This window comes from Calonectris borealis, chromosome 29 (genome assembly GCF_964195595.1).
Source record: "Calonectris borealis chromosome 29, bCalBor7.hap1.2, whole genome shotgun sequence".
NCBI classification, from domain to species: Eukaryota; Metazoa; Chordata; class Aves; order Procellariiformes; family Procellariidae; genus Calonectris; species Calonectris borealis.
The window spans coordinates 1,271,169-1,295,591 of NC_134340.1; the positions used below are offsets into that span (position 1 = coordinate 1,271,169).

At 51.0% G+C, this 24,423-nt stretch overlaps 1 protein-coding gene across 2 annotated transcripts; it reads left to right on the forward strand.

The window, feature by feature from the left end:
* Nucleotide 1: 1 nt before the first annotated feature.
* On the forward strand, nucleotides 2-13,533 carry NCSTN (nicastrin). Of its 2 annotated transcripts, XM_075176330.1 has the most exons (17): nucleotides 4-174; nucleotides 411-515; nucleotides 1,939-2,062; nucleotides 2,578-2,696; nucleotides 3,766-3,911; nucleotides 4,100-4,250; nucleotides 4,727-4,836; nucleotides 5,663-5,815; nucleotides 7,212-7,316; nucleotides 7,491-7,568; nucleotides 7,716-7,885; nucleotides 9,111-9,213; nucleotides 9,489-9,584; nucleotides 10,102-10,189; nucleotides 10,327-10,478; nucleotides 10,798-11,010; nucleotides 12,549-13,533. In XM_075176330.1, exons 1-17 carry the CDS (start codon nucleotides 51-53, stop codon nucleotides 12,669-12,671), a joined length of 2,160 nt encoding a protein of 719 aa, XP_075032431.1. In that variant the 5' UTR covers nucleotides 4-50; the 3' UTR covers nucleotides 12,672-13,533. The 2 variants fall into 2 exon arrangements, with proteins under 2 accessions (XP_075032430.1, XP_075032431.1); XM_075176329.1 differs by lacking the exons at nucleotides 10,798-11,010; nucleotides 12,549-13,533 and having other exon boundaries at nucleotides 2-174; nucleotides 10,304-10,478.
* The last annotated feature ends 10,890 nt before the right edge of the window (nucleotides 13,534-24,423 follow it).

Here is a 24,423-nt window from a genome sequence, read left to right on the forward strand (position 1 = left end):
CGGCGGCGCCCGTGCGTGGCCGCGACGGAGGAAGCGGAAGGGCTGGGAAGATGGCGGCGGCGGGGAGAGCCTGGGGCAGCCAGGGGATGGAGGCCGCTGCGGGGAGCTGCCGCGCCCCGCTCCCGGCCTGGTGGGGGCTGCTCCGGGGGCTGCTTCTCGCCGTGCTGGCAGCGGGTGAGGCTGGCTGGGAGAGGGGCGGGGCGGGGCAGGGCAGGGCAGGGCAGGCCTGGCCTCCCCGGTTTGGGGCCGCTCCGCGACTGAAGCGGAGGCAGGGAGAGCCTCGCCTGGCCCCCTTTGAGGTGGGGGGGGGGCTCGTCTTCCCCCCCCTCCCCGAGTTGGGGAGAGCCTTTTGAGATGCGGAGAGCCCCTGGTTTGTCCCCCTCTGAGATGGGGCTGTGTCTTCTCCCCAGGCCCCTGCCAGGGGAACTCTGTTGAGAGGAAGATCTACATCCCCCTGAACAAAACGGCACCGTGCGTTCGCCTCCTGAATGCCACCCACCAGATCGGCTGCCAGTGTGAGTACAGCTGCGAAGGCCCAGAGCTGCTCCTGGGAATGGTCGTGCCGCGGGCGGTGGGGTGTAGTGCGGCTCTCCCGTTGGACTTGCCTACATCAGTATTGCCCTTGTTCTCAGCGCTGTTTGCCCTCTTGTCCAATCCTGCTCCAGTAATGCTGAATGTGCTGACCTGTTTCTCTAAACTGAGGGATGGAGACGTTAGAAAGACTGTATTCCTACCTCGAAAATCCCTGCCAAGGCAGAGAGCAGCATTTTGAGCTTGTGCTCTCAGTGCACGCCCAGGACAAAACCAAGCCAGAGTTTCTGGGGGTACGAGGCAAAGCTGTGAGTGTTGCAGAATGCGTTGGGATTAACGAGGTACGAAGGAGTGAGAAGGTGGCATCTGAAGGGAGCTTGGGTTTGGTTGAGCTGCTTGTGCAGTGCTTGTTAACTTTGTAAGCTTTTTTTTCTCCTATTGAATTGGGGAAGGCAGGACTGCATGACTGTTAAAATTAAAGGATAGATAAGGCAACCCCATTCAAGCAGTATTCCTGGCTGAAGTTAGTGTGAGTCAGTGTTTTGTTCCTTTCCAATTCAGTTTTGCTTCCGCAGCGAGCCACTCCCTGCAGCGGAGGTTGTCAGCTGCTGCTACAGGGCAGCGCAGCGGCGCTTGGCCTGTCAGATAACCGAGGGTGCAAGGTTCTCCTGACTCCTCTGCGTGAGCCTAGCGTTGGGGCAGACAGCCGCACGCAGTCCTGCCTTCCTGGTCACAGGCGGTTTCCGACAATGACAGCAGTTACTATCTGGGGGGTTGACAAAAGTGCTTGTTTTTGTCAGTAGCGTCTTATGGAAGTGCTTTGTCTGTCATCCATTTTCTTTGGGACGGGGCGAAAATGACAAGCGCTGGACCTGCTTTGTTGCTAATCCCCTTTGTTGTCACAATCTTTTGCCCCTTGTGCTCCCCCAGGCCTCGCGCTGAGCTGCCTTTGAGCTCTCGGTTTCTGAATTTGCGATCTTTACTCTTTGCTGAGGGGCAGCACTAAACCGCTTCTGTGGCTGTGGTCCTTGAGGCAGTTCCTGTCTCCTCCGAGCGCCTTCCCTGCTATCCTTCCTTACTCTCCTCAGTCACGGGAGACTCATAGTGCTTAGTTAGCTGAAGCTCCTTAAGTGCTTTGATGCGCTTAAACAAAAGATGCTTTCAAAGCATGAGTGCTTATTTCTTAATCTATGCTGTTCAGCTTTTTTCTTTCCCTACTAAAAGCCACTGCTCTTTTTTTCTGTCCTGCTCTAGCTAAATGGTGCAACTTCACCAGATTGCTTCCTCCAGCCCTCTAATCCCATGAGCTGTTCTTAGTAACATGCTGCCCTGCTATTCGGGGTGGTTTGTGGGGTGCGAAGGAAGTAAATCCCTGCGAAACGTGAAGGGCACACTCTCTTTCCACAGCCTCCATCAGCGGAGACACAGGGGTGATCCATGTGGTTGAGAAGGAGGAGGACCTGAACTGGGTGCTTGCTGATGGCCCACACCCACCCTACATGATTCTGCTAGATGGGAACCTCTTCAACAGGTCAGTCGTCATCAGTTTTTATCTTCTCAGGGTGACTGGAGCCCAGAAGACCAATACAGGTCCCTAATCTGGTGATGAAAATGTCATTTTTCAAGTGGCAGATGGCAGAATCAGCGCTGACTGCGCTGAAGTATAGTGAGGTTGAAATATTTGTGGGTTTACTGTGTGTTAGTCCTGAATCTATTTCTTCTTAAATGGGCTGGTTTGCTGCTAGAAGAGCTCTGCTCTGTGTAAATTCTCATGCCATGTTCATCACTGTAGCAGTTAGTAAAGTTGATTAAACAACGTGATTAAGACTGGTCACATCTCTTCCCGGCAGAGCAGGAAAGAAGTGGCTGAAGTTTTCTGCTTGTTGCTGTGTGCATAATCTCCTGCGGTTCTGAGAAGATAAAGAAAAAGGGACATATTTTGATCAAAAGCATCATCCCATGCTCAACTGTAATCCATTAGCGTGTCTTGGATTGTAACTCTTCATTAATGAGTTAAAAATTTCACTCGCATTTCCTCTCTTGCAGGAGGGTAATGCTGCAGCTGAAGGGAACCTCGCGAGTGTCAGGCCTTGCTGTGGCCATTGCCAAACCTAACCCTCCCCAAGGATTCTCTCCTGGTTTGAAGTGCCCCAATGATGGGTTTGGTAAGGAAACGTTAAATAAAGGATAAATCCTCGTTAGGAGGAAGAGAAGTGGTGCCCTTACATTGTACAGTCAAAGCAAGAAGTGCAAAGGGTACTGAAATTGCAGCTACACTGTAAAGTCAAAATGGTGTTTAAGATGACAGGCTCAGTAAGTTCTTTTGAAGTAGTTGGTCTGAGCTGGAATCTCATCGTTTCTCAGCAAGGGCTGGGACAGGTGTTTAGGGGAAGACGCTTAGATAAGCTGGCTAAAACAGCATTAAGTCACTAAAGTGTTAAACCTGACCAACAGCTGTTGTAACTTCTTTTTCTTTAACATGTGAAACTTGTACTTTGTCCACACATGATCATTAAAGCGTCTTGTGTTTGCACAGATTGAGTGGAGTGTGTGTTAACCCTTCTGTCTGGGCCAGTCGCTACCTTTTAGAATGACATTCTCTCTCCCTGAATCCCCCCTGTGGTTTCAGCTAGGTTTTCATTTCACTGTTTTTTCATGCAGCAAATTTACTCTATTGCACTTTGAGGGGAGAAATTGCTATACCTTCTGTAGTTTGCACAAAGCTTACTGCTGTGAAGGATGCCGCGTACGCTCTGAGACGAGTTTGGTGTGCTGGCATTTGTCGTGTCTCTGCCTTCGTGCTGTTTGCACAGTATCTAGGTGTTAAAATGATTGGCACATTATGGATGCCTTAAGGGTACTTCCAGCACATGATGAGCTCAGAAAATGCGGGTTTGTATGTTCCTCCTTTTGAAGTATAATGTTTCTCTGTGTGCCTCCTCCACTCTCTCAGCATGTGATAAATGCTCACCGAGTGCTCATGCCAGCCTCCTGGCACGTGATGGCTTTGAGCATGCATGTTTCTCGTTCTCGCTGCGTGGCACGGCGCTCTGTCTCTGCCACTCTGCCGCATGCGGTGACCAACTCCATCTCTCCAAGCTTTTGTCAGCTGGTTCCTCAGCCCATAATGGTGCTCATTCTGTATTTGCTGCTATTTTCTCAGCAGGCCCTACCTCTCCTGCAGTCTGTTATTCTCTTGCAGGCTCAGATTTGCCCATTTCTTTCTGATTCCAGGTGTGTATTCCAAAGATTATGGCCCTCAGTTCGCACACTGCAATAAGACTGTGTGGAATCCTGTGGGGAGCGGGCTTTCGTACGAGGATTTTGACTTCCCGATTTTTCTCCTTGAAGATGCCAATGAGACGCAAGTTATTAAGCAGGTACTGCACTTCCTCAACGAGTAGGAGCGGGGAACTGCTGCACAGTTCAGGAAAGGGGGCAGAAGTTTTGTTTGCTCTCAGCTCAGATGTTGAAATCTACAGTAGCAATGTATGCTCCAATTTTATATGCAGTACACCATGCTATTACAGAAAGGCTAAGTTTTGTGATGGTTTTTATTTCCGTCCAGTGTTATCAAGACCATAATGTCCCTCGTGATGGATCTGGCCCCGAGTACCCTCTCTGTGCCATGCAGCTTTTTTCCCACATGCATGCTGTCACCAGCACGGTTACCTGCATGAGACGCAGCTCCCTCCAAAGCACCTTCAGCATTAATCCAGGTGAGCAGATTCCTCTTTCCTTGTCACGATGTGGGATAAGGCTGGTGGTAAGAATCCCAGTGGAATACCGTTGTGCAAAAGAAAGAAAATTTTAGAGTTTCCCTAAAGGCTTGCTTGCCAACTGAGCCTTTTCAAAATAAGCTATTCAAGTGGTAAGGGGTTTTGGTCTATGTTTGTTACCAGTTTAGAAATAATACGTAGGAGGGATGCTGGCTGAGAAGGGTACTTAATACCTGCTACGTAGCTCATCAAGAATGGCTCTGGGATTACTACTCCATTAGACTGCGTGTACGTGAATTGAAACCTTGTTCCTGGTTTTGCCAGTGACTTTCCTGGGGCCAGGACTTCACTGCTGCTGAGCAGCAGTTTGCTCCTGTGATAGAACCACTGGTGTGAGCTACAGCTGACCAGAAAGCTCATTTCTCACTTGTCACTGCTGTAGTCTCACCTTAAGGAATGTTGTTTCTGCTTCCTAGAGGTTGTATGTGATCCTCTTCTTGATTACAATGTGTGGAGCACCTTGCAACCTATCAATTCCTCTGGAAAAGTCGATCCAGAGAAGGAAGTGATTATTGTCGCCACACGGGTAGGTACCTCTTAATCGTGTTTTGTAAAGCATGGACTGGAAGGGTTCTGGGAAGATGTGGGCTTAGAGTCTCATGGGAATGTAATCCTCGTGTATTTTCACTTATTCCCGTGTTCCAAACCTTCTTTTAGATCTGACTGGCTATTGTGATTCTGCAAGTATGAGCCTTTTAGTTGGTGGGTTTACCTATTGTTTCAACATAAGGACATCTGCATTTTGTCTCTTTCTATCTTGTTATGTGAGACTTCTTTCAGCATTTTCTTCACTGATGGAACCAGACAAGTAGAAATAGTTAGCATGTCTGTTATGCTTTCCTAAGATATTTCACATCTTTAAAATGTGTTGCAGAGAGGGAGACAGCATGGTTGGCTCATCTGTATTTTTTGGGAGGGAGAGGCTGAATCACGTGGAGATTTTGTTGTGTGTCAAGCAGTGAGTCAGTGTCAGAGCTGAGAAAGAAGTTCGCTTCCCCGTCTAGCAGTCTGTTTTACAGCCGCTTTACACCCTCCAGAGATACCAGTTCAAAACTCCATTTTGTCACCATCTCAGAGGCCTGTGCTGAACAGCGATGCTAGCATTAAAATTATGGCACACCTGATAATCTCAGTTTTCAGGTCAGGGCTGAGGGTGGTGGCTGTGGCAGGGCTCTGAGGCCTCAGGGCTGCCACCGCAATGCAATTGGTATTTTAAGTTTCATTAGGCGGGATGCTTTGGTTCTTTATCAGCAGGATGAGTGGGATAGGAGAGAGGTGATAGATTTGCTTTCCCAATACAGTATTCCTCTGTTTGTGTGCACGTTTCTTACACCTCCTGTTCGTGCTTACAGATTGACAGCCATTCCTTCTTCTGGAACATTGCACCTGGGGCAGAGAGTGCTGTCTCTTCTTTTGTGACCCACTTGGCTGCTGCTGAAGCCCTTCATAAAGTGTCAGATGTTCATTCGCTGCAAAGGAATATAATGTTCACCTTCTTCCAAGGGGTAAGAGCAGCGGCGTCGCTCCACCATTTGGCTTGTTCTAAGATAGCAAATCAGCCCTTGGCTCCCTGCAAATGAACTTTTTCCCTACTCTTTGTGCGGAGTCATTTGTCTGCATCCCCACACCGTGGTTCTCTCTGCTCCCCCAGTGAGAACAGGGTCTTAATTGCACTGGGATAACAGCAGCAGATGGAGCTTCCACCGGGGCAACCCATATTCTGCCCCACAGTTCATTCTGGATAAATGGCTCAAACTTTGCTTTCCGTCCAGTGTGCCCGCCTGCATGTGTCTGTTCTCTGCCTCACCCCCGTTCAGGATGAACTGCAATGGCCAGGCTTTAGATTCTGAAATGAAGCCCAGAAAAGGCTAGATTAAAAATATATGTGTTGACAGCAGCAAAATGTAGCTCATTTCTGAGAGCCCAGCACTGGAGTTGGCAGCTGTGGAAAAGCAGAACAAGCTTGTGGAGGAGGGACTGATGGCCAACAGCTGATGTTCCCCTCAAGGCATCTACACTGATGACTTCTTTTGTGCAGCTTTGTGAAACTGGCTCCCACAGCCCCATGCTGCGGCCGTGTGATTTCCCTTCATTCACCCTCCTCGGCGTATATCCCTAGTCAGAATTTCCCTGGAGGGAGACAGATATGCAGCGCTATGGAGCGGACGTTCTCTGTCGTGCTCCCAGGATGTAGGAGGAATGATAAGACTTGGCTGTAAATTAGTCAAGGGGGAAGTCTGGTGCCTGGCTGACTTCGTTGCCCTTCTTTGTCACGGGGATTCTCTTCTTAGGGGCACCTATTCTTTCTCAGGCAATGCGCAGCTTCTTGCAGCTCCCTTGACAAACTCATTTGTCATCTAGCCTTCCCTCCTTTTTTTCCAGGGAAACAGACACCCCTCCTTTCAGGAAAGCTTCATATCTTTAATGCCTGGAATGGAGAATCGCCCTTTTCCCTGACTTGCTGTCCTCATCACCAAAAAGCAAAGAGGGTGACTTATGCCAGAGTAAAAGCTGTACTAAAGCCTCTCTGCTGTTACTCACATAACAGCATCTTGCCAGATATTGGTGCTCCCTTAAGTCTGACTTTGCCTCCGTGCCTTTCTTGCTTGTGGAATTCAATAGCTGTCCTCTGGTTTTTTGCTCTTTGCCTTCATTTCTGTCCTTTGCTCCATCCCTTCCTACAATACCTTTGTCTTTGGAGCCAGGCGCAATGTAATATTTACTTTGGTCTTTTGGTGTGTGCCAGGCTATGCGAACCTTCAGAAATACTTGGTGCAGTAGTTGGCCCTAGAACTCTTGGTTTTGGTCCACCTCAGCCTCTCAAATATTGCTGTTAGTTGTGCCAGGCAGCTATCCGTCTATCCGTATGTGATTCACGTATGAATTTTTTTTCTGTTGCAGGAGACCTTTGATTACATTGGCAGCTCACGAATGGTGTATGATATGGAAAAAGACAAGTTTCCTCTCCGCTTGGACAACATTCATTCCTTTGTGGAGTTGAATCAGGTGTGGGATTAGTTAGGGGACCTTTTTACTCCCTGTTTCTCTGTGATAATTTAGCTGTGGTTTTCCCAGCCAGCCTTTCACTGTTTTTGATTTTTCCCTGGACTGGACTTCCCTGCTCTGCGAGACTCAGTGATGTCCAATCATGCACTTACATTGGGTTTTGTTTTCTTGAAGGTGGCTCTAAGGAATGACTCAATTTTATGGATGCATACAGATCCCGTCTCTCGGATGAATGAATCTGTGAAAGTGCAGGTAATAGAAAGCAATCCATCGTCGTTCATCTGACCAAAGCGCTGTGGGATCTTTAGCACACTGCAGATGGTCGGGATGTTAACCTTTCCCGAGAAATTACACATCCAAAAGAACAGTGGAACAGCGCCGTTTTTTCTCTTCTTTCAGGTTAGAAACTTGCTAGATATTCTGAGTAATAGCAGCATGGGAGCAAACGTGACTTTGCAGGAAGTTGGATATTCGCAGCCTCTTCCCCCGTCTTCCTTCCAGCGCTTCCTTCGGGCCCGGCACATCCCTGGAGTGGTCCTAACTGACCACAAGACTGCCTTCCAGAACAGGTACTTCTCCGGGGTCGACGGGCACAGGCTGGCCCACGGCCGAAGGCAGCGGAGCCGGCAGAGGGCATCTGAGCCTCCTGCAACGCCTCTGCCAGGGGCGAGCTGCCTAACATACATGTAGAGCGGCAGTCCGGGGGGAGCGGAGGAGCAAACATGTGCCATGTAATTGAACAAGCGCAACATAATTATTCTGACAACCGAAAGAAATCCAGTTTTGTACAGAAAATGTTCCCCACAGCTGGCTGGAAGCCAGAGGTGAGCAAATGGCAACTGAGCGTGCCTAAGCCTCATCTGTTCTTCCAGAAGCTAGCTGCCTTTTTTTTTTCTTTTTTTTTTTTTTTAATATAGCTTTCTATTTGTGATGGCAGAAAGCCCCAGGCATTGGAAAGGGCACTTTCATTCACCCCACATGACCCTACTACAGCGTGTTCCTTGGGGATCCCCTGCTCCTCTTCAACTTTGGAAGTGGAAATGTGGGGTAGAGGACAGGCATATGCCTCTCCCCTTTTCCCTAAACTCTTCAAATTGACTCTTTCCCTTCATCTTCTATCCTTCTCTGCTGTTTCTGAGAATCTCTGTAGCAATCGAGGGGAAGTAGCTTCCCTTTCTCCTCTAAATCTGCACTGCTCTAAAGGGATAAAGAAAAGCTGGGGTGGAGGAAAGCGCAACTCACTGCTGTGTGACCCATCGTTAGACTGGGGGGATCAGTCCCATGTTGGCTGGGAACGTCAGGTGCTTAGACCGTGGGGAGGACTTTCAGCCCAATTCCCAGTTCAGCTGCGTGTGCTGCAGACGCCTTGGTGTAAATCTCTCAAAGAGTTCACTTGGAATTCCTCGCTGCCTTCAAGATAAGGCATTAATAAAATCCACTGGCACGACTTGCATCAAAAACCCTGTTCCCAGGAGACCTTCTGCATGGGTTGTCCTTGCCTCAGTTTCTCTACCCATTTAATAGATTGGGCTGTTGCCCACCTGAAAGCTAATCACAGCTTGTAAATTGTGTGGAGATCCTCAGATGGGAGAAGCTGTGGAAGGGCCAAGTTAATTATAAAGCCTCATTAAATGGTTTAAGGAGCGTGTGGCAGGGCAGTGCATTGGCAGGGCTGTATCTCTGCTCCCAGGAGACTGCTCCCACTGTTTGCTCTAGGCACACTCTGAATTGAATTCCATGCCCTGTGGTTTCTTTCTGTCCCTCCCCAACCTCTGTTTGCCTTCTTCTTTTCAGATACTACCAGAGCATGTACGACACTCCAGAGAACATCCGGATGCAATACCCCGAGGGGCTTAGCCCTGAGGAGACCTTGGAGTATGTCACGGACACAGCCAAGGTTCCTACTTTGTATTTCTTTAGCTGCTGTATCTGGGGTGGATGGGGCTTTGGGTAGGGGCAGATAGAAGCAGGGTCATGGGGAGAGAGGGAAGGCTGTTTCCAAAAAGGGCAGAAAGAAGGTGGGAGTGTTTTGTACGGTGACAAAGGCAATAGGCACTCAAATGCTAGCACGATGTAAGCGTTTTGATGGATGTGTGGATTCTGGCTTGCTCTCCTTGCGTGTTTTGCTGGATCTGCCTATCTTGATTAACACAGAGCACTCTTCCTTTGCAGTCCCTGGCAGAAGTTGCCACAGTGGTCGCCCGTGCTCTCTACCAACTTGCGGGGGGAGCCAAAAACACCTCTGCTATTCAGGCAGATCCAAAAACGGTACGAGCAGATGGAATTGAGTCCCTGGCATCTCTGATGAGCCCTCACGTACCTCCCTTCTGTCTCTGTTTATATGTGTTTACACAGCGTGCTGTCCTGTCTGTCTCCATGAAGGCTTTGCCTCCCCCCTTCTCTCTTTCCCCACCACAGCTGAATGAAAAACCCTTCACCCTTCTCTAGCTCCTTGCCTTTCGATCTCAGGGCAGACATTAAGCTTCACAAGCCCTCTGCAAAACAGAGCTCCTTTATCCTCGTTCCACAAATCAGAGGAGGAGCTGAGGTGAAATGGCAATGTGTGCCACAGAGATCAGCTAAGGAGTCAGTGGAGCTGGAATCAAACCCAATTTTCACAGCTCCGACCTGAATTATATACAGTTGTGACATATAGTCTCTCCTCTGCTGTGCTCTTGGCCCTTGTAGTGGGAAACATCTGTCAGCCAAATAATCTTGAGAGGTATAGCTGTTAAGATGCTATTTTCTCTCCTCTTTGTCTAAACCAATTTCCATCTCTTTCCAGGTCTCTCGAATGCTGTATGGGTTTCTGATTAAAATGAACAATTCCTGGTTTCAGTCCATCATTAAACCAGACATAAAAGGAATTCTGGGTAAGTGCAATATAGGGAAGAAGAACACAGGAGTGGGTTTGACCCCATATGTTACCTGGCAGCTTTCTAAAGCGCCATGCTAACATTGTCTGCTTCTGGCCACCTCCCCGCCAGTCCCATTTCTCTGACTGTTTCAGGTGATGTTCCCCAACATTACGTCGCCGTTTCCAGCCCTGTGAACACTACCTACCTTGTACAGTATGTCCTGGCCAACCTCACGGGCACTGTTGTTAACCTCACCAAGGAGGAGTGCCTGAACCCTGAAAAAACACCCAGCAGTGAGAAAGAAGTAAGTATCCATTAGAGTGGGGTGAGGACAGATCTGCTGTCCGATTTGCTGGTTTCCGCTTTTGAGGAAAGCTGGTTAAGAATGCTTTCTATTGCTCGTAATAACACATGGGAGAACTGGGAAACTCCTCCAACAAGGAGGCATCTTAATGCCCAAGGGCAGGGGAGGAGTGGGCAAAAGGATCCCCTTACAGTGAGAACAGTCAGTAAAGCCCCTCGCTCTCTCCCCAGAGACACGGGTAAGGTTCCAGAACAAGGGGATAGTCTGGTTATTTGCTAGTGGTGGTTTGCTGTCTCTTACTCTCCTGTTTTCTTTGCAGATGTATGAATATGCCTGGGTGCAGGGTTCCCTGGACCCTAACTCAACATCACGAGTCCCCTACTGTGTTCGCTCAACCGTTCACCTAAGCAAAGCGCTCTCTCCTGCCTTTGAGCTGAGGCAATGGGGATCTACAGAGTACTCCACGTGGACAGAGAGTCGGTGGAAAGAGATCCGTGCCCGAATATTTCTGGTAGCTAGCAAGGAGCTAGAGGTGAGTTTGTACACGTCTGAAAAAGAAAGGAGAGAAAAAAATGTGGCTAGCTTTGAAAAATATCTCCCAACAGCTGGAGAAACAGTTCAGAGTTTGTTACAAGATCTTGTGCCGTGTGAGCTCCCCAGTTAAGAACAGCCAGGCTTTGACGCTTGAAAATGAAGTAACCAAGAATGCATCACTGGTGATAACCCTACCACCTCCAGCCGTTCGTGGGTTAATAACCTAGTTGCTGAGGCCGAGACAGTGCAGAATAATCAAGAGTCCCATGAGCAGGCTGAGCTCTGTGAATGAAAGCTAGAAGTGACAGGAGTCTTAACCCCTTCCCCCGGCACAGGAAGCCAAGCCAGCGAATCTGGCTGTGAAGGTGTTTTGCCTGATGGGCAACCCTGATCTTCCTTCCTGCAGTCCGAATCCCCTCTCGACAGCGCAGAAATAACTTTTGCACAAACCTTCACAAACAAAAGCCGCTGTTGGTTCAGCATCTCAGATTCTAAGCAGCCCCTAGCTGGGTGTGATGTGGCTTAAATGCCAGCAGAATAAGGGTTAAGTGTACAGTCACTTTGGGACTCTGTGCCTGTCTTGATGCCCTCTGGTTGGCTGTTAATGATGTCATACCCTGTCAGGACGGACTCAGGAGTGCACAGCGCTGTCGTCATCATGTGCTAGCAGTAAGCCACCCAAAGGCCATGCAAGCCCAGGCAATTGTTGCATCTCTCGGGTGGTTATTTGAAATCTGAGCAATTTATTTGTGTGGCGCTGGGCCTTTTTAACACTGTCAGGCAAGCACAATGCCCTGCCTGTGTCTCTCGGCCTGTTACAGCCCAGTAGGTACTGGTGCCCTGGAGATGCACAGTTTGAGGCCAGCCATCCCCGAAGTGTTGACCCGATATAAAATGTACTGAGAGAGTTGGAGCAGGGGTTGAATAGCTGGCTGCTGCACGGGGACTGTTCTGAGATATCCAGGGCAGACTGGGAATGACAGTCCTACCGTGCGAGGAGGGGGGTTGGCAGGAAGGAATCTAACGAGGCCTTAGACTGGTCTGACACTTAGGAAAGGTGCTGAGCGGGAGGTTATCTCAGTTATGCAAAGGGTACTGACAGATGCTGATTCTGCCAGCAACTGTGCTCGTTGAAGGCATTTACAGTTCCTTGCTGGAGGAGATGACAGTTCATGCAGGAGTAGCCGAAGTGTTACATTAAATACTTTGCAAAAATCTTTGCAAACTGCGTCGACCACTCCGAAACGCGATACGTTCTTTATCCACCATAAAACTTTCTCACCTTTTTCTTAAACATCAGTTTGCGTGCACTGTTGATAACTACAATGAAAGCTGACCTGATCCTGTCTGGCAGTCGCTTTTGTCTAAGACTGTAAGGTCCTCGGAGAATCTCTTTATTTCAGTGTACGTAGTGCCTCAGTAGTGAACTGGTCTCTGTAGCTTTCTGACGGAGACGCCCGTTCGATGCAAATTCTGTGAGGTGCTGCAGGTCTGTGTTTGTAACAACAATGCTGAGTGTTTCTCATCCCTTCCTAGATAATCACTTTGGTTGTGGGCATTGCCATTCTGATCTTCTCTCTCCTCGCCACGTATTTTATCAACGCCAAAGCAGATGTACTTTTTAGCATCCCGCGGGACCCTGGGGCTGTGGCTTACTGAAGAGATGTTCTCGGGGCTTGAGAAGTCTTAGCCCTTGGATTACAATTGTCAAAGATAAAACTACACTGGAATGCCCCTCTCTCTGGATAGGGACGCAAATGGTTCTCTCCAGAGCTCCCGGATTCTGGGGACTGAGCCCTAAAACATAAGAGACTTTCCCAGAAAACCGTGCCGACCAAGCCCTAAAGAAACTGTGACTGAGAAGTTCCCAAAGCCTTTCTTTTTAATTTGTCCTTACTTTTGATCAACTTCAGAGGATTGGTCCTGAATGCCACTGAGACAACAATGTGATGGATGTGTTCCCTAAATGAAGGCAAGGGTGGAAGGGGTAAAGGTATTTTCTCTGGGATGTATGTGGACCAGCAGATTTCCATGGTGTCTGACACCTCTTAATGTCCAACAGTTGCTGTGAATCTGTGTACACTACAATGCAGGGAGGGCAAGGTGTGTTTAACAGATGATTAGATGTAAAATGTCCTTTTTTTAATGGTGCAATATTTTCTGGGTTTTGTATATATATAAATAGTTCCATTTAATTAAAAAAATCTCCGCTTACAAATTAACCCATTGCCTGTTTTGTCTTAGTTGCTGCCAAAAGGACCAAAAACACTGGGTGTTGCAATATGTTTTGGTCTTGGGAGAAACAGCGTTTGTCTGATTTGTTTTTTGACTCACATTGAAACTTTGAATTCTTTCTACGGCTGGGCAAAAGAAAGACATTGTGCCCTCAGACAAGACAGGGAATTAACTCACTGTTGTTTAGACAGGGATGGCTGATCACGCCAAACAGTGCTTTGTACGATGGTACCTTGATCTCAGTCGATCCCTAGGCGCTGGTATAATAAACGTGTTTTTTAATGAGCATGCTCACACACTGTTTCCTTCGATGCTATTGCTTAGTGCCCAGCAAGACTGGGCTCTCGGGGCTAGCGGTTGTGACTGACCAGGCACTTGGATATTCCTGGTTGTTTCTTTTGTATGAAAATTCACTTGTTCTTCAGCAATCATGATTTAAAGGTGCGATAGTGCTGTTGTCCAAAGCGAGGAGCTCAAAAATAGGTAGAGAGGATTAATTCCAGAAATCAGAGCTGACGAGCAGTAAAGCAGACATCGCTTTCCCTTCCCTAGAGGACGGTGCGGGCTTATTGTGTTTAAGTCTTTTCTCAACTAGGCGTACACTCTGGAGTTTTAAAGTAATTCAGACCTTGTACTTTCAGTGCTACCCTGAGGGAGACTTTTTCCACTTGCTAATGCATCCTGCTATCAGGAAACTGCTCCTGATACTTGGTGGAATGTTTCTGTGCCTGATTTCTTTTCATTTCTCTTAGCAATGCTGAAGAAATTCGTATCTCAATTTACATGGAGATATCTTTACGTGGAGATGTCTTTACAATAAGGATTTTCGTAGCCTGTAACTGCTAATCTTTGGACTCATTCTAACTTTGTCAGAACAAAATCAGTTTCCCAAAATTATCCAAGTAGACTATTTCTGTGCATGAAAGTATTTTGGGTGTGAGACAGAGGACCTCAAGACAGCATGTGGTCTGGCAGAGAATTTTGTAGAATATGTTTTTCCTTCCCTAAGGTAAGTTTATTATGGTTTTTTTAACATATCAAAATGCAAATACTTAATTCGTGGTGGAGCAGTGTTGTGTGGAGAGGTGGTGGGATCAGTGATGGCTAATCAGCAAATTGGGTCAATATACACAGGGTTCTTGATAATTTTCAGATTAAACATGCGTCCTTCCCATACTGCGCTCTCTCCCATCTTTCAAGTCTAGATTCTGCGCTTGGGTTTGGGCTTTTCTTTTTTTCTTTCCCCTGAAGGCTTCTGGTTGGAAATTCTTTTTTTTCCTCCTTGTTTTCCCCATACAAACAGAAATAAACCCTTTTACCACTCCCAGCCCCATTTTCCACTCCCAGCTTTTTGTTCGGAGCCGCTCTCTGGCGAGGCGAACAAACAGCTGCCTCCGTTGCCTGTGCCTACGCCGCTCCTTGGATGGCCAACAGGTCTCCCCTGTGGACGCTGCAATGAGCAACCCTCCTATCAGTGGCTGACAAAAGGAAGGGAGAAGGGGGCTAGGCTGGCAGGCACTGCAGCAGAGACACATTTTCCCTCCTGCTGCCAACGCTGGAGAACACCGCAAGTCTTCGCTTGACTGTCAGCCCAAAATTTACCCTGAGCTGGGGGTTTGCGCGTCCCTCAAACTCTCTTGGTGCCAGCCCTGTCGCTGCACAGAGGGGTAAAAGGAAAGGCAGTAGCCATCGGTGTTTCCAGCCCTCCTCGTTGTGTTTTGCCATGGTCAGTAAATTCGTTTTGCTCAGCTGGCTTTTGATGATGAGGCTTGCGCCGTGCAGATCTGAGCCTTCCCTCCCTGGGGAATTGGGCCTGAGTATTGGATGAAGGGGGGTGGGGAAGAAATAGTCAGGATTGCGGGATTCGTCTGGGAAGTAAAGGGGCTACGAGAGTGAGTCCTAGTCCCCAGGTTTCCCTTCCCTGTCCTTCCCCAGGCTGGCTGCGGCCGCTTCCCTTCCCCTCGCAGTGCCCTTCTCTCACCGGTGACACAGACCCTGCTACAGCCCTGTTTCACAGGGGTATGGGGATGCTCTCGAGACCTTGAGGTGAACAGTACTTGAAATACAAAGGTGTTTTGTTAAAGTAAAGCTAATGTTGGTGAAAGGAGCTGCTTTGTGTGTCGTGGAGAATGGAATCCCATTTTATACAGAAACAAGACCATGTGAAAAGGTGTTCACCTGCATCCCTCTCCAGATCATAAATGGGGCGAGTTGGGAGGAACGGGATCTCTGTGACCTATTCAGTCGTTCACTCTCACTCCTGATCTTCAAACAAAGAGCTGACAGTGGATCTGGGAGTGCTCGTTCCCCTCCGCTGGGACCAGGAAAGCCTTTGCTGCTTTGTGTACAGCTACTAAATCGCTGCTCCTTAGGGAGTTGCTGCTTTAAGCCCAGAGTTAGTGTCTTAGCCCTGGAAAGGCTCACCCGTAAGCCGTCTGTTCCGTGCCTTCAGTCTGAGTACAGTTATCTGCAGTAGATACATGTCCCCAGTTTAAAAATGGAAGAGGCTTGACCCCTTGTGTATCTTCCTTTGTAATGTACAGTAGCTGCCTTTGGTTTGGGGCTGAGTTGTATCCCTAGTTCCTCCTGCCCATCCTGGTACAACAGCAGCTGTCCTCAGCTGCGCAAACCTTAAAGTTGATAACTCCCCTGATACACTTTTCTCCATCACTCCTGAGATTATGTGCATTAATTAGAGCATCCCTAATGCTAATAAGCAATGGGGAATAAGTGCCTTCTCAGTAAATTAATGTGGAAAGTAGTTTGAGTATTGGTATATATGTAGATTTATTTTTGTCTTTGCGATAGAAACACAATTGCTGAGTTCTGAGGATCAACTACGTGTATTTTGATGTGTGCTGGCTAAATAAGGTAGAGTCTCAGTTGTGCTGGGTGACAGTGCAAAGCCAGCGGTATGGCCTTTTTTGAGGTAGGCTGACCTGAACGAGAGAATTCCCCCATTCAAAGCCCATTTGCTTTGATAATTAGAAAAGTTTGCATGGGAAATTATGCAAAACATATGGAAGGCAAACAACTTTCCTGCTCTGTGTCTGGTCGTCTTTGAAGCCGCGGCTCACAGCAGAGTATCCCTGGCTGCCTCTTGGTCTAGGGAAGGGCAGCAAGCACCTTGCGTCTGTCGTAGCTGGTCCAGGAGGACATAGTCCAGCTGGGAAACAATTCACAGGAACGCTCTAGAGATACCTAGCTGTTTTCTGGCTTCGACAGATTTCTCCTGGCAAACCTTGCTGCAGTGATTTAAGGTGCTCTCCCGGCTGACAAAGGTTGCCATCTCTCTAGCACAGTCGGCAGAGGAGACAAAAGCTCACTCCATTTCAGTTCAGCATCGCAATCAAGTTCAGGTTCTGGGAAAACGCTCTCTTCTGACTCTTGAGACTTTGGCTTGTTACTCCAAAGCATGAGTACTTGAATTTCTTCCAGAACTACTACATTTTGAGGTTGTTTTACATCATTCCTGGTCTAACCAGTTCTTCCTGACGCTTATAGATGCTGGACAGCTTTGAGTTCTGTCCAAGCACTTGGCATCTTTGGCATCTTCTAGGCACTGGGTTCAGCAGGTTAGTTATTCTTCTGGTTTAGCGGGATGGGGATTCTGCAAGCTCTCTCCCCCGCTCAACGCTTGACCAAAGAAACAGGGAAGAAAGGAGAAAGCAGCTGAGGGGCAAGTTCACCCTCAAGAGATGGAGCCTGGAAGAAGCAAGTTCTGCAACCCTCTGCCAGGGGAAAAAGAAGTGATGCAACTTCTAGCAAGTCTTGCTGAACTACTCCTCAAAATAAACAGGCCCTTGACGCCAGCGAAGGCTGGGGCAGCTGCTCCCAGGGGCAGTTGCCTGTCTGCACCTTGCGCTGTGTTTTGCTCCTGAAGGTAAAGGCTGCAGCTCTGCGCCTGCTCCCAGCTCCTCCCCGCACCCAGCTCCAGTGAGTCTGGTGCTGGCAGATCAGCCAGACACTGGAACCACCTTTCCTGTTGTGCTTGGAGAGAAGTAATTCACTACCTGCTATCGGCTCTTTTGGCTACAGTGTGCCGAGCCAGGAGTAGAAACCCAGGGCTCTCTGCCTCACTTTTCTCCTGACTGTCCATGCCTCTCCTCCAACATCAGCCTCATCCCTCCACCTTGCCTTGCAAAGGTCCGTGAGAAGTCCTGTCCTTACTGATAACCCCCAGACTCTCCATGGAACTCCCACCCGTGCCTCTGGGACTGAGATAGTGCCTGGATTACCAACCTGCTGCGAAGAAACTTTCCCCAAACCACCTCCAGCTACATCAGAGCCCAGACTAGGCTTTTCGGGCAGCTCCTGACTCCCCTTGCTGAGGAGGGCAGCTGGCACATGCTGCCTCCGCTGTGGAGCCCCCAGGCATCTTGCCGAGACACACGCTCCCCCCTTCATGCACACACATAATTTGCAAGCATCAATTTCCTCTCCCCTCTCCCCACGCGACTCTACCAGGGATTTCTGCACAAAAAGAAGATGCCACTGACTCTCTCGACCTCTGAACTCAGCTGCCTCCCAGGAGGCGGAGGGCTGGGGCCGAGCCCAGAGAGGAGGGTTTGCAGCTGCCCTTGTGCCCTGAGGGGGGAGACATATGGGGGTGACAGTCAATGAGACAAGGAGAAAGGAGAGGAAATGTGTGTTTTCTTAGCGCCCGGCCTCCCAGCTCCTGGGAACTTTATGGCTCTGGAATATTAAGAGGCAGGAAAGTTAATTAATACCCAGAACAAAGCCAAGGCTGTTTGGCTTCTGGGAGAAGGAAGCGGTGGAGACGGGAAGAAAAAATTGGTGTCTTCTTAAATAATTTGTTTTCTACGTTTTATCAGCAGCTAAAATAGAGATGAAGCCCACTGTGGGGTTGAGAGGATTGATTTTTGGAGACCAGACAAAGGGCAGGAGAGTTTGTTGGGTGAGCTTGGAGGCACAGCTACCGTTGCCTTATTCAAGCTGGGGACTGAGCCTGGGACATCGCAGAGCAGCATTCGTAGTACCGTGCTCTCTGTCACTTCTCTAAGAAGTCGCTATTTCTCTTACTTGAGGTGACACTTCTGCTCCCCATGTAGCATCCTTCCTCTCCAGTCTGCCCAGCTTCTGCTGCCTCTCCTGTTCCCAGCACTGGAGCCCAGCATCTGTGCTTTGGGCAGCAGTGGCTGCAGCTGGCCCGGGCGAGCTGTCCCACAGATGGCCTTGCTAGGACTGTCATTCACCCCCTTCGCTTCGCCCTGACGGTCAGCATTGCAGGGTTCGGCTCCCAGCTGGGCTATTGCCTGCCTGATATCTAGCTCAGGATTTAGAGGGACTGAGGTGTTGCTTTAAGGCGTATTCAGACAAGCAGACCCTGTTTTCACAAGCGACAATTGCTTGGGCATGGATTATTTAAGGGAGAGCATTTAGCTTTAACTCCCAAATAAATATGTGGAGAAAACCTGCTACCTGCCACAAAAGCTACTCCTCTGCATGGCTTTGAAACTGCTCTAGATCTGTCTGTGCTGAATACTTTAAAGACTTCTGAGCTTTGTGTGCCCTGTGCCTGGAGTCTCTGGGAAGTGCGTCGAGCCCATCCTTTCCCTACACGCAGGTCTTTGGTCCATGGACCAGTAAAGTAATGGAGCCTTGGTGTGATGTTGCTGTGTAAAGGATACATCGAGTCCTGTCTCCCAGTCCGCTGCTCTCTCCAGTAGCCTATGGTCACTCTCCAGTAGTCCTGCTGCCACGATCGTTGACCACTGCTTTCTGTGTCCTACCCATGAGCAGCAACGAGGTCCAGCTGAAGGGACGAAGGCAGCTTAGCTCAGGATAACTATCGCAGCAAGCAAGGGCCGTTGGCTGGCACCCAGCAGGCATCTGAGTCCAACATGTGTTTAAAATCAGGGTCTGACTACGACAAATAGAAGTGTAGGAATTGCCAGACTGGATCATGCCCAGGGTCCATCTCTGCTGCTGCCCTTGTCTCTGACAGAGACCAGCACCCGCTGCTGCTGGGAAAGGCACAGAAGACCCTGGCGTGACCCCGCGCCCCAAATCCACAACACCCCGATGATACCTGGGCACCTAGTTCCCACACTGGGTACCAGTGCCCTGGCTCTGCTTGACCTTGTCCTCTCTCTGTGTGCAGCGAGAACATCTGGTCAGATCTCACCACCACCACGCCTGTCCATCCGTCTGTCCGTCATCCAGCCAGTTGCGTGCGTTCCTGGAGGAAAATACCAGGGCTGGAGAAAAAAGGAGGTAGTTTTGGGAGAAGCTGATTCAAACTTGCTCTTCCCCAGTCTGCCTCGTGCAGCCCTGTGCTCCTGGGGCCCCGTCCTTTTATCTCCAGCCTCTTTCACCTGCGTGTCCGGCCCAAGCGCTTGTGTGTGGTGCAATTGCTCGGAGGAGGTAGATGGTGAGGCAGGGATGGAGGATGCTGCTTAGGACCTACAGCTCTCTGCTACCCAGGTGATCTTTCCCCAGTGCCAGCACAGCTTTAACAGTGAGGTTTCTGGGGCTAATCAAGATCGACATACAAACAAAACAGCATCTCTGCATCTCGCAGCCAGCAGAAAGGGAGAAGCAGATGGGCTAGAGGAGGCAGGGAGCTGCTGCTAAATGGATTGATGGAGAGGCCTTTAAGAGAGATGGATTGGAGAGGGAGCCGCTGGAGGAAAGGGCCGGGGCGGCCACGCTGCGAATGGGGCAGGGGCCCAGGGAGATGATGGGAAGGGAGAAAGGCCTGCAGATAACAGATGGATGGACACAAAGACTGGAAGGGAAGAGAGGGACAGATGGACAGGCAATAGAGAGAGTCAGGAGAAGAGAGGGATCTGAACGTAATTAGATTGGATCCGATTATGACAGACTCGATTAGAGCAATATTATGATCAGGAGCTTCTGTCGCTATTTGGCTTTTAGGGGGGAACAAAGCCAGAGAGCACGTGTGGAAGGGGGACAAGCAGAGGCGAAGGGAACCGGGAAGGATGAAAGGAAAGGGGCTCCTTGTGAAAGCTGTCAGTGGTGGTGGTGACAGATTGTCTAGTTATCGAGCACCGGGGCCGTCTGTCACCGACCGCTCACAAAACCTGCACTCAATAAAAGCCAGGGAGACAAAGGCGAGGAGAGGAGAGGGGCTATCGGAGCCGAGAGCTTCTGTCACTAGCCAGGCAAGCGTGGCTAGGGCGTGGAGAGAGCCGTGCAGATCAGGGGCCTTCTGTTATTAGCGAGGCACATGCACAAGTAAACAGGGGTGTGTGCACAAACGCATGTGCCGAGGGGTGCTGGACCTTGCTCAGCCACCGACCCACAGGCACGTGTACTCTGCAGCCCAAGTTTGCACGTGCACGCACACTTGTGCACACCCAGCTTGCACAGACAGCCTGCACGTGCACACGCGTTTGCCCAAAAAGGCCTTGAGCCCTGGCTTCGCAGGGCATCATCACCCTGAGTGAAGGTTAACAGGCTGCCCCGGTGCTTCTCCAGCGTCAATCCAAACAGCTCTGCTTCCCGCTCGCTGTCTGCGAAGAGTCTGGGAGCTGGAGCATCACCCGGCTGAGCATCGCAGTGTGGTCAGCGAGGCCTCGCGCCGTCTGTGCGGAGCGTCTGAACCTTCGCAGCCCGCCTGCGCTGCAGCTGTTGGTTGCAAAAGCGTGCTGCAAACCAGACGTGATGGAGCTGGCAGCTGCCCCCTCCGCAAACTGCACTTGTGCATGTCCGGACAAAGTATAATGGCACCAAACGCGACACTGTGGATGCTACGGGATCTCTGATGGCTTGGCTGCAGGGAATGGTCCAAAAAGGCAGGTCTGCCAGAGAAGACTCTGCCATGAATGAGCAGCTGGGTGGTCACAGGAACACGGCGAGCCCAGCGCCTTTTGTTCTGCAGAGGGTCCTTGCTGGATGGGGTGCAGTCCCACCACGTGCGTGAAGGTACCAGTTGATGGGCAGGAGCAGTAATGCCCCCCCCGGGGACTCTGTCTTTCCAGCATCTATGAGTTGTGGCAGGGATGTCCTTCCAGATCTCCCACCCGTTGTTTGGGTGTGCAGCCCCTCACTGTATAAAAGTTACAAAACTCTGGCTGGATCTGCTCCAGCAGCACAAGGGTTAAAGCTGCCTGTTTTCCCTGACAAGCCCAGGCCAGTGTGGTCCCCAGTGGCTCTGTACAATATGTCGCCTCATCTCCTGCCAAATGCTGCCTCTTCTAGTCTCTTTTCATACCTCGCTGTGCCCTCCCTGCACGCACGCAGGAGGCCTGCAGCGGCGAGCCCGGCTCGGGTCCTCCCGGCCCCGTGCCACAGCTCCCCTCTCTGCAGCTGATCCCTGCACCTTGTGGGTCGAGGTGGGCAAGTCCTGGAGGGCTTCATCCCCTTGGATGGAGACGCCGCGATGGACCCACCTGGGTCCATCAACCTCACAGGTCAAGCCGAAGGTATCGAGAGATTTTTAAAAGTTGGCTGTGCTCCCACGGGTGTTCACCAGCCTCTTTCTTCTTGAACGCTGTGTTGAAAAGGGTTTTCTGCAGGCTCCAGCTTGTGGGCTCCTGCAGTTAAGAAACCTGGTTGGTTTTGACAAGGAATACCAGTTTCTGCCAGCCAGGAAGTTGGGAAACTCTGAAGTGAAGAACAAAGCCAGAGGGTCTCTTGTTCTCCCTCCCCCAAATCTCATCAGTTTTTGGCCAGCCTTAGCATATTTGAAGCTCAGAAGTTCTTGCTGAGGAGGTAGAGAAAGAGGCAGCAGCCAAAATCGCAGGGACCACGGCAGCTCCCGCGGGCTGGAGGCTCTGAGTGGGGACCAGGGAGGATTTCAGCCACGGGGGGAATATTGGCTTGGATTGCAGGAGAAAGGTGTGGAGTTTCTCACTCTGCCGTCACCCTCCCACGAGACCCGTGGCTGCGGCTTCATCTTCCCCCGCTCCCCGGCACAGCCCTGCCGGTGTTCATCTCACCCTCCACGAGCCAGTCGGCTCTGCAAGGCTTTGCGGGCTGTGTGCTCAGCATCAGGGCTGCATCCTGCCTGTTAACACTTCTCAGGTACAAAAAGCAACCGTTTTCCAAGCTGAGGGACGTCCCCAGATGAAATCCTCCCTCCCGGCAGTGCAAAATTTGGATGCTGACAGACGAAGGGGCCTTTGCAATCTCAGCTCTTACCTGCGGGAGGAGGAAAGCTGAGAGTCTGCGTCATCCCAGGGCAGAGTTAAGGTGACGGCGTTATGGGAAGGGGGCCTCGGCTGCTGGGAGCGGGCGCTGTGCTTGTGTCACTGCAGCCGAGCAGAGAGGGATGTCCCCAGTTAGTGTCCCCTGCCCCGGGGGCGAGCCAGCCGGTCTGCATCCGTGCAGAGCACTGTGCATCGCTCCCCGGGAGAGCCGCGAGGATCCGGGGTGGGAGGATGGATCTGCCAGTGCCTCGACTTGAGAGAAGAACTTGAGCGGGAGCCGAAACCTGCCCGCTCGCCTGGAAGCTGCACTTGGCGGTGGCCGCGAGGCCAGCACAGATCGGGCCTGGCGTCCCCAGTGGGGAGGCTCCGGCAGCCAGCTCCGCTCCTTCCCTCCCCTCCTCCCCGAGCCCAGCCCGGCAGGATGCCCGGAGCAGCCCAGCATCAGCTGTGGAGAGAGGTGGGGCCCTGCTGGCGTCCTGGCAGGGGGAGAGGAGCTGGCCCTCGGGGTGGGCAGGCGAGACGGGAACAGAGGAGGGACGGGGAGCGCAGAGCGAGAAATAAATACAAACAGCCCATCGGCTCTCGGGGGAGATGGGGGACCCAGGCGAGGGACGGGGGGACGTGTGTGCACAGGCAGGGGGACGTGGGGTGTGCAACGGGGCTGGAAGGGGTTGGTGAAGGGTGTGCACACGCATGGGGACGTGTATGTGCTGCTCGTGTGCCCACACGTGGGAGAGGAGTGATTTGTGCGTGAGAAGTGTGCGCAGGGCGTGCGTGTGATAGATGCATGACGTGCGTTGCATCCAGTGCATTATCCAGGCATGCTGTGCATCGCCCGCGTGTTCGTCTCGGGGCGGATGTGGCTATTGCCACGAGCTCATTAGGCGAATATTGTTTTATAATCGGTGCCATAGCAATGGTGAGGCAGGCTTCTCGCTGCCACCTGATCCCTCTGCCTCGTCCGCCGCTCGCCCTGCAAACTCCGAGACCATCTGCTGATCCGTGCCACGGGCTGGAGCCCGCCCAGGTGCGAGTGCCCATCACCTGGGCTTCGCCTGCCGCGCAGGGGAGGGGGAACCAGCCCCCAGGGCCTGGGAGGGAGGCGAGGAGGGGGGCCATAACCTCCAGCACTCGGAGGAGGGAGAGGACGAAGGTGGAAGACTCCAGCAAGCAAACTGCAGGGCGGTCTGGGATATGCATAGGATGGGGGACGCAGGGATTTCAGAGCAGTTTACTGATAATGAGGACAAACGAGCAGATTTTCTCAAGACAGAGTTCAACAGGAGAATTCGAAATCGGAGAAGGGTGAGAGGCAGAGACCAAGTCTAACCCACAAAAGAGATCATTGTCTCACGGTTAAATAGAGAATCAGTGTTTCAAAGCAATACCTGTGTATTCTGGGCACCTCCTTCTTTCACTTTCTTTCTCTTTCCTCACCAAACTTTACTACAGGTGAATTTTACGGCAGCTCACAGGCAGGACCTATGGGATAGTTGTTGCTGCTGGTAGAGCCTGTCCGTGGTCTGGGCACCCACCGGTGCTCGCCCGCCCCACACCTGCACCCGCAGTCCCGTGCATCACGCGGCTGCGTGCAGGCAGACACGCATGCATGCCGGCACAGCACGGACACACAGCCCAGCTCACGCAGGACCCACGCCGCGGCTGCGGGGGCTGCACGCCAGTGGGAAGGCTGTGCCGTCGGTCCCGCTTCTTCTGCAGACGCTGCTCCTCGTCCCACCCTGGCGCAGGGACTTGCCTGCCTGTCTGTCTCTCCCTCTCCCCTTTCCACGCTCGCTCCCATCTCTCTATTTCTCCTTTATGAAATATGCATGGAGAACAGATGTCGCCTTCTCCCGGAGCACCCCCACCCTCCTCCCTCCCTCCCTCCCAGCCCACCACCTCCATCCACCCTCCAGGACCACATCCAACCTCCACCTCCCTCCTCTCCCGGGGGCTCCAACCTCCCGCACAGCCAATGGCATCCCCTTTCTTGACTTTAATATTTATGAGGGGGGGAGCACCAGAGCGGCCAATGAGGC

Excerpts from the sequence above, each read along its gene's own strand:
- NCSTN (XM_075176330.1), top strand. The coding sequence starts at position 51 with ATGGCGGCGGCGGGGAGAGCCTGGGGCAGCCAGGGGATGGAGGCCGCT. Across the intron at positions 516-1,938 it reads CCACCAGATCGGCTGCCAGT|CCTCCATCAGCGGAGACACA; the intron begins GTGAGTACAGCT and ends CTCTTTCCACAG. Across the intron at positions 2,063-2,577 it reads GATGGGAACCTCTTCAACAG|GAGGGTAATGCTGCAGCTGA; the intron begins GTCAGTCGTCAT and ends CCTCTCTTGCAG.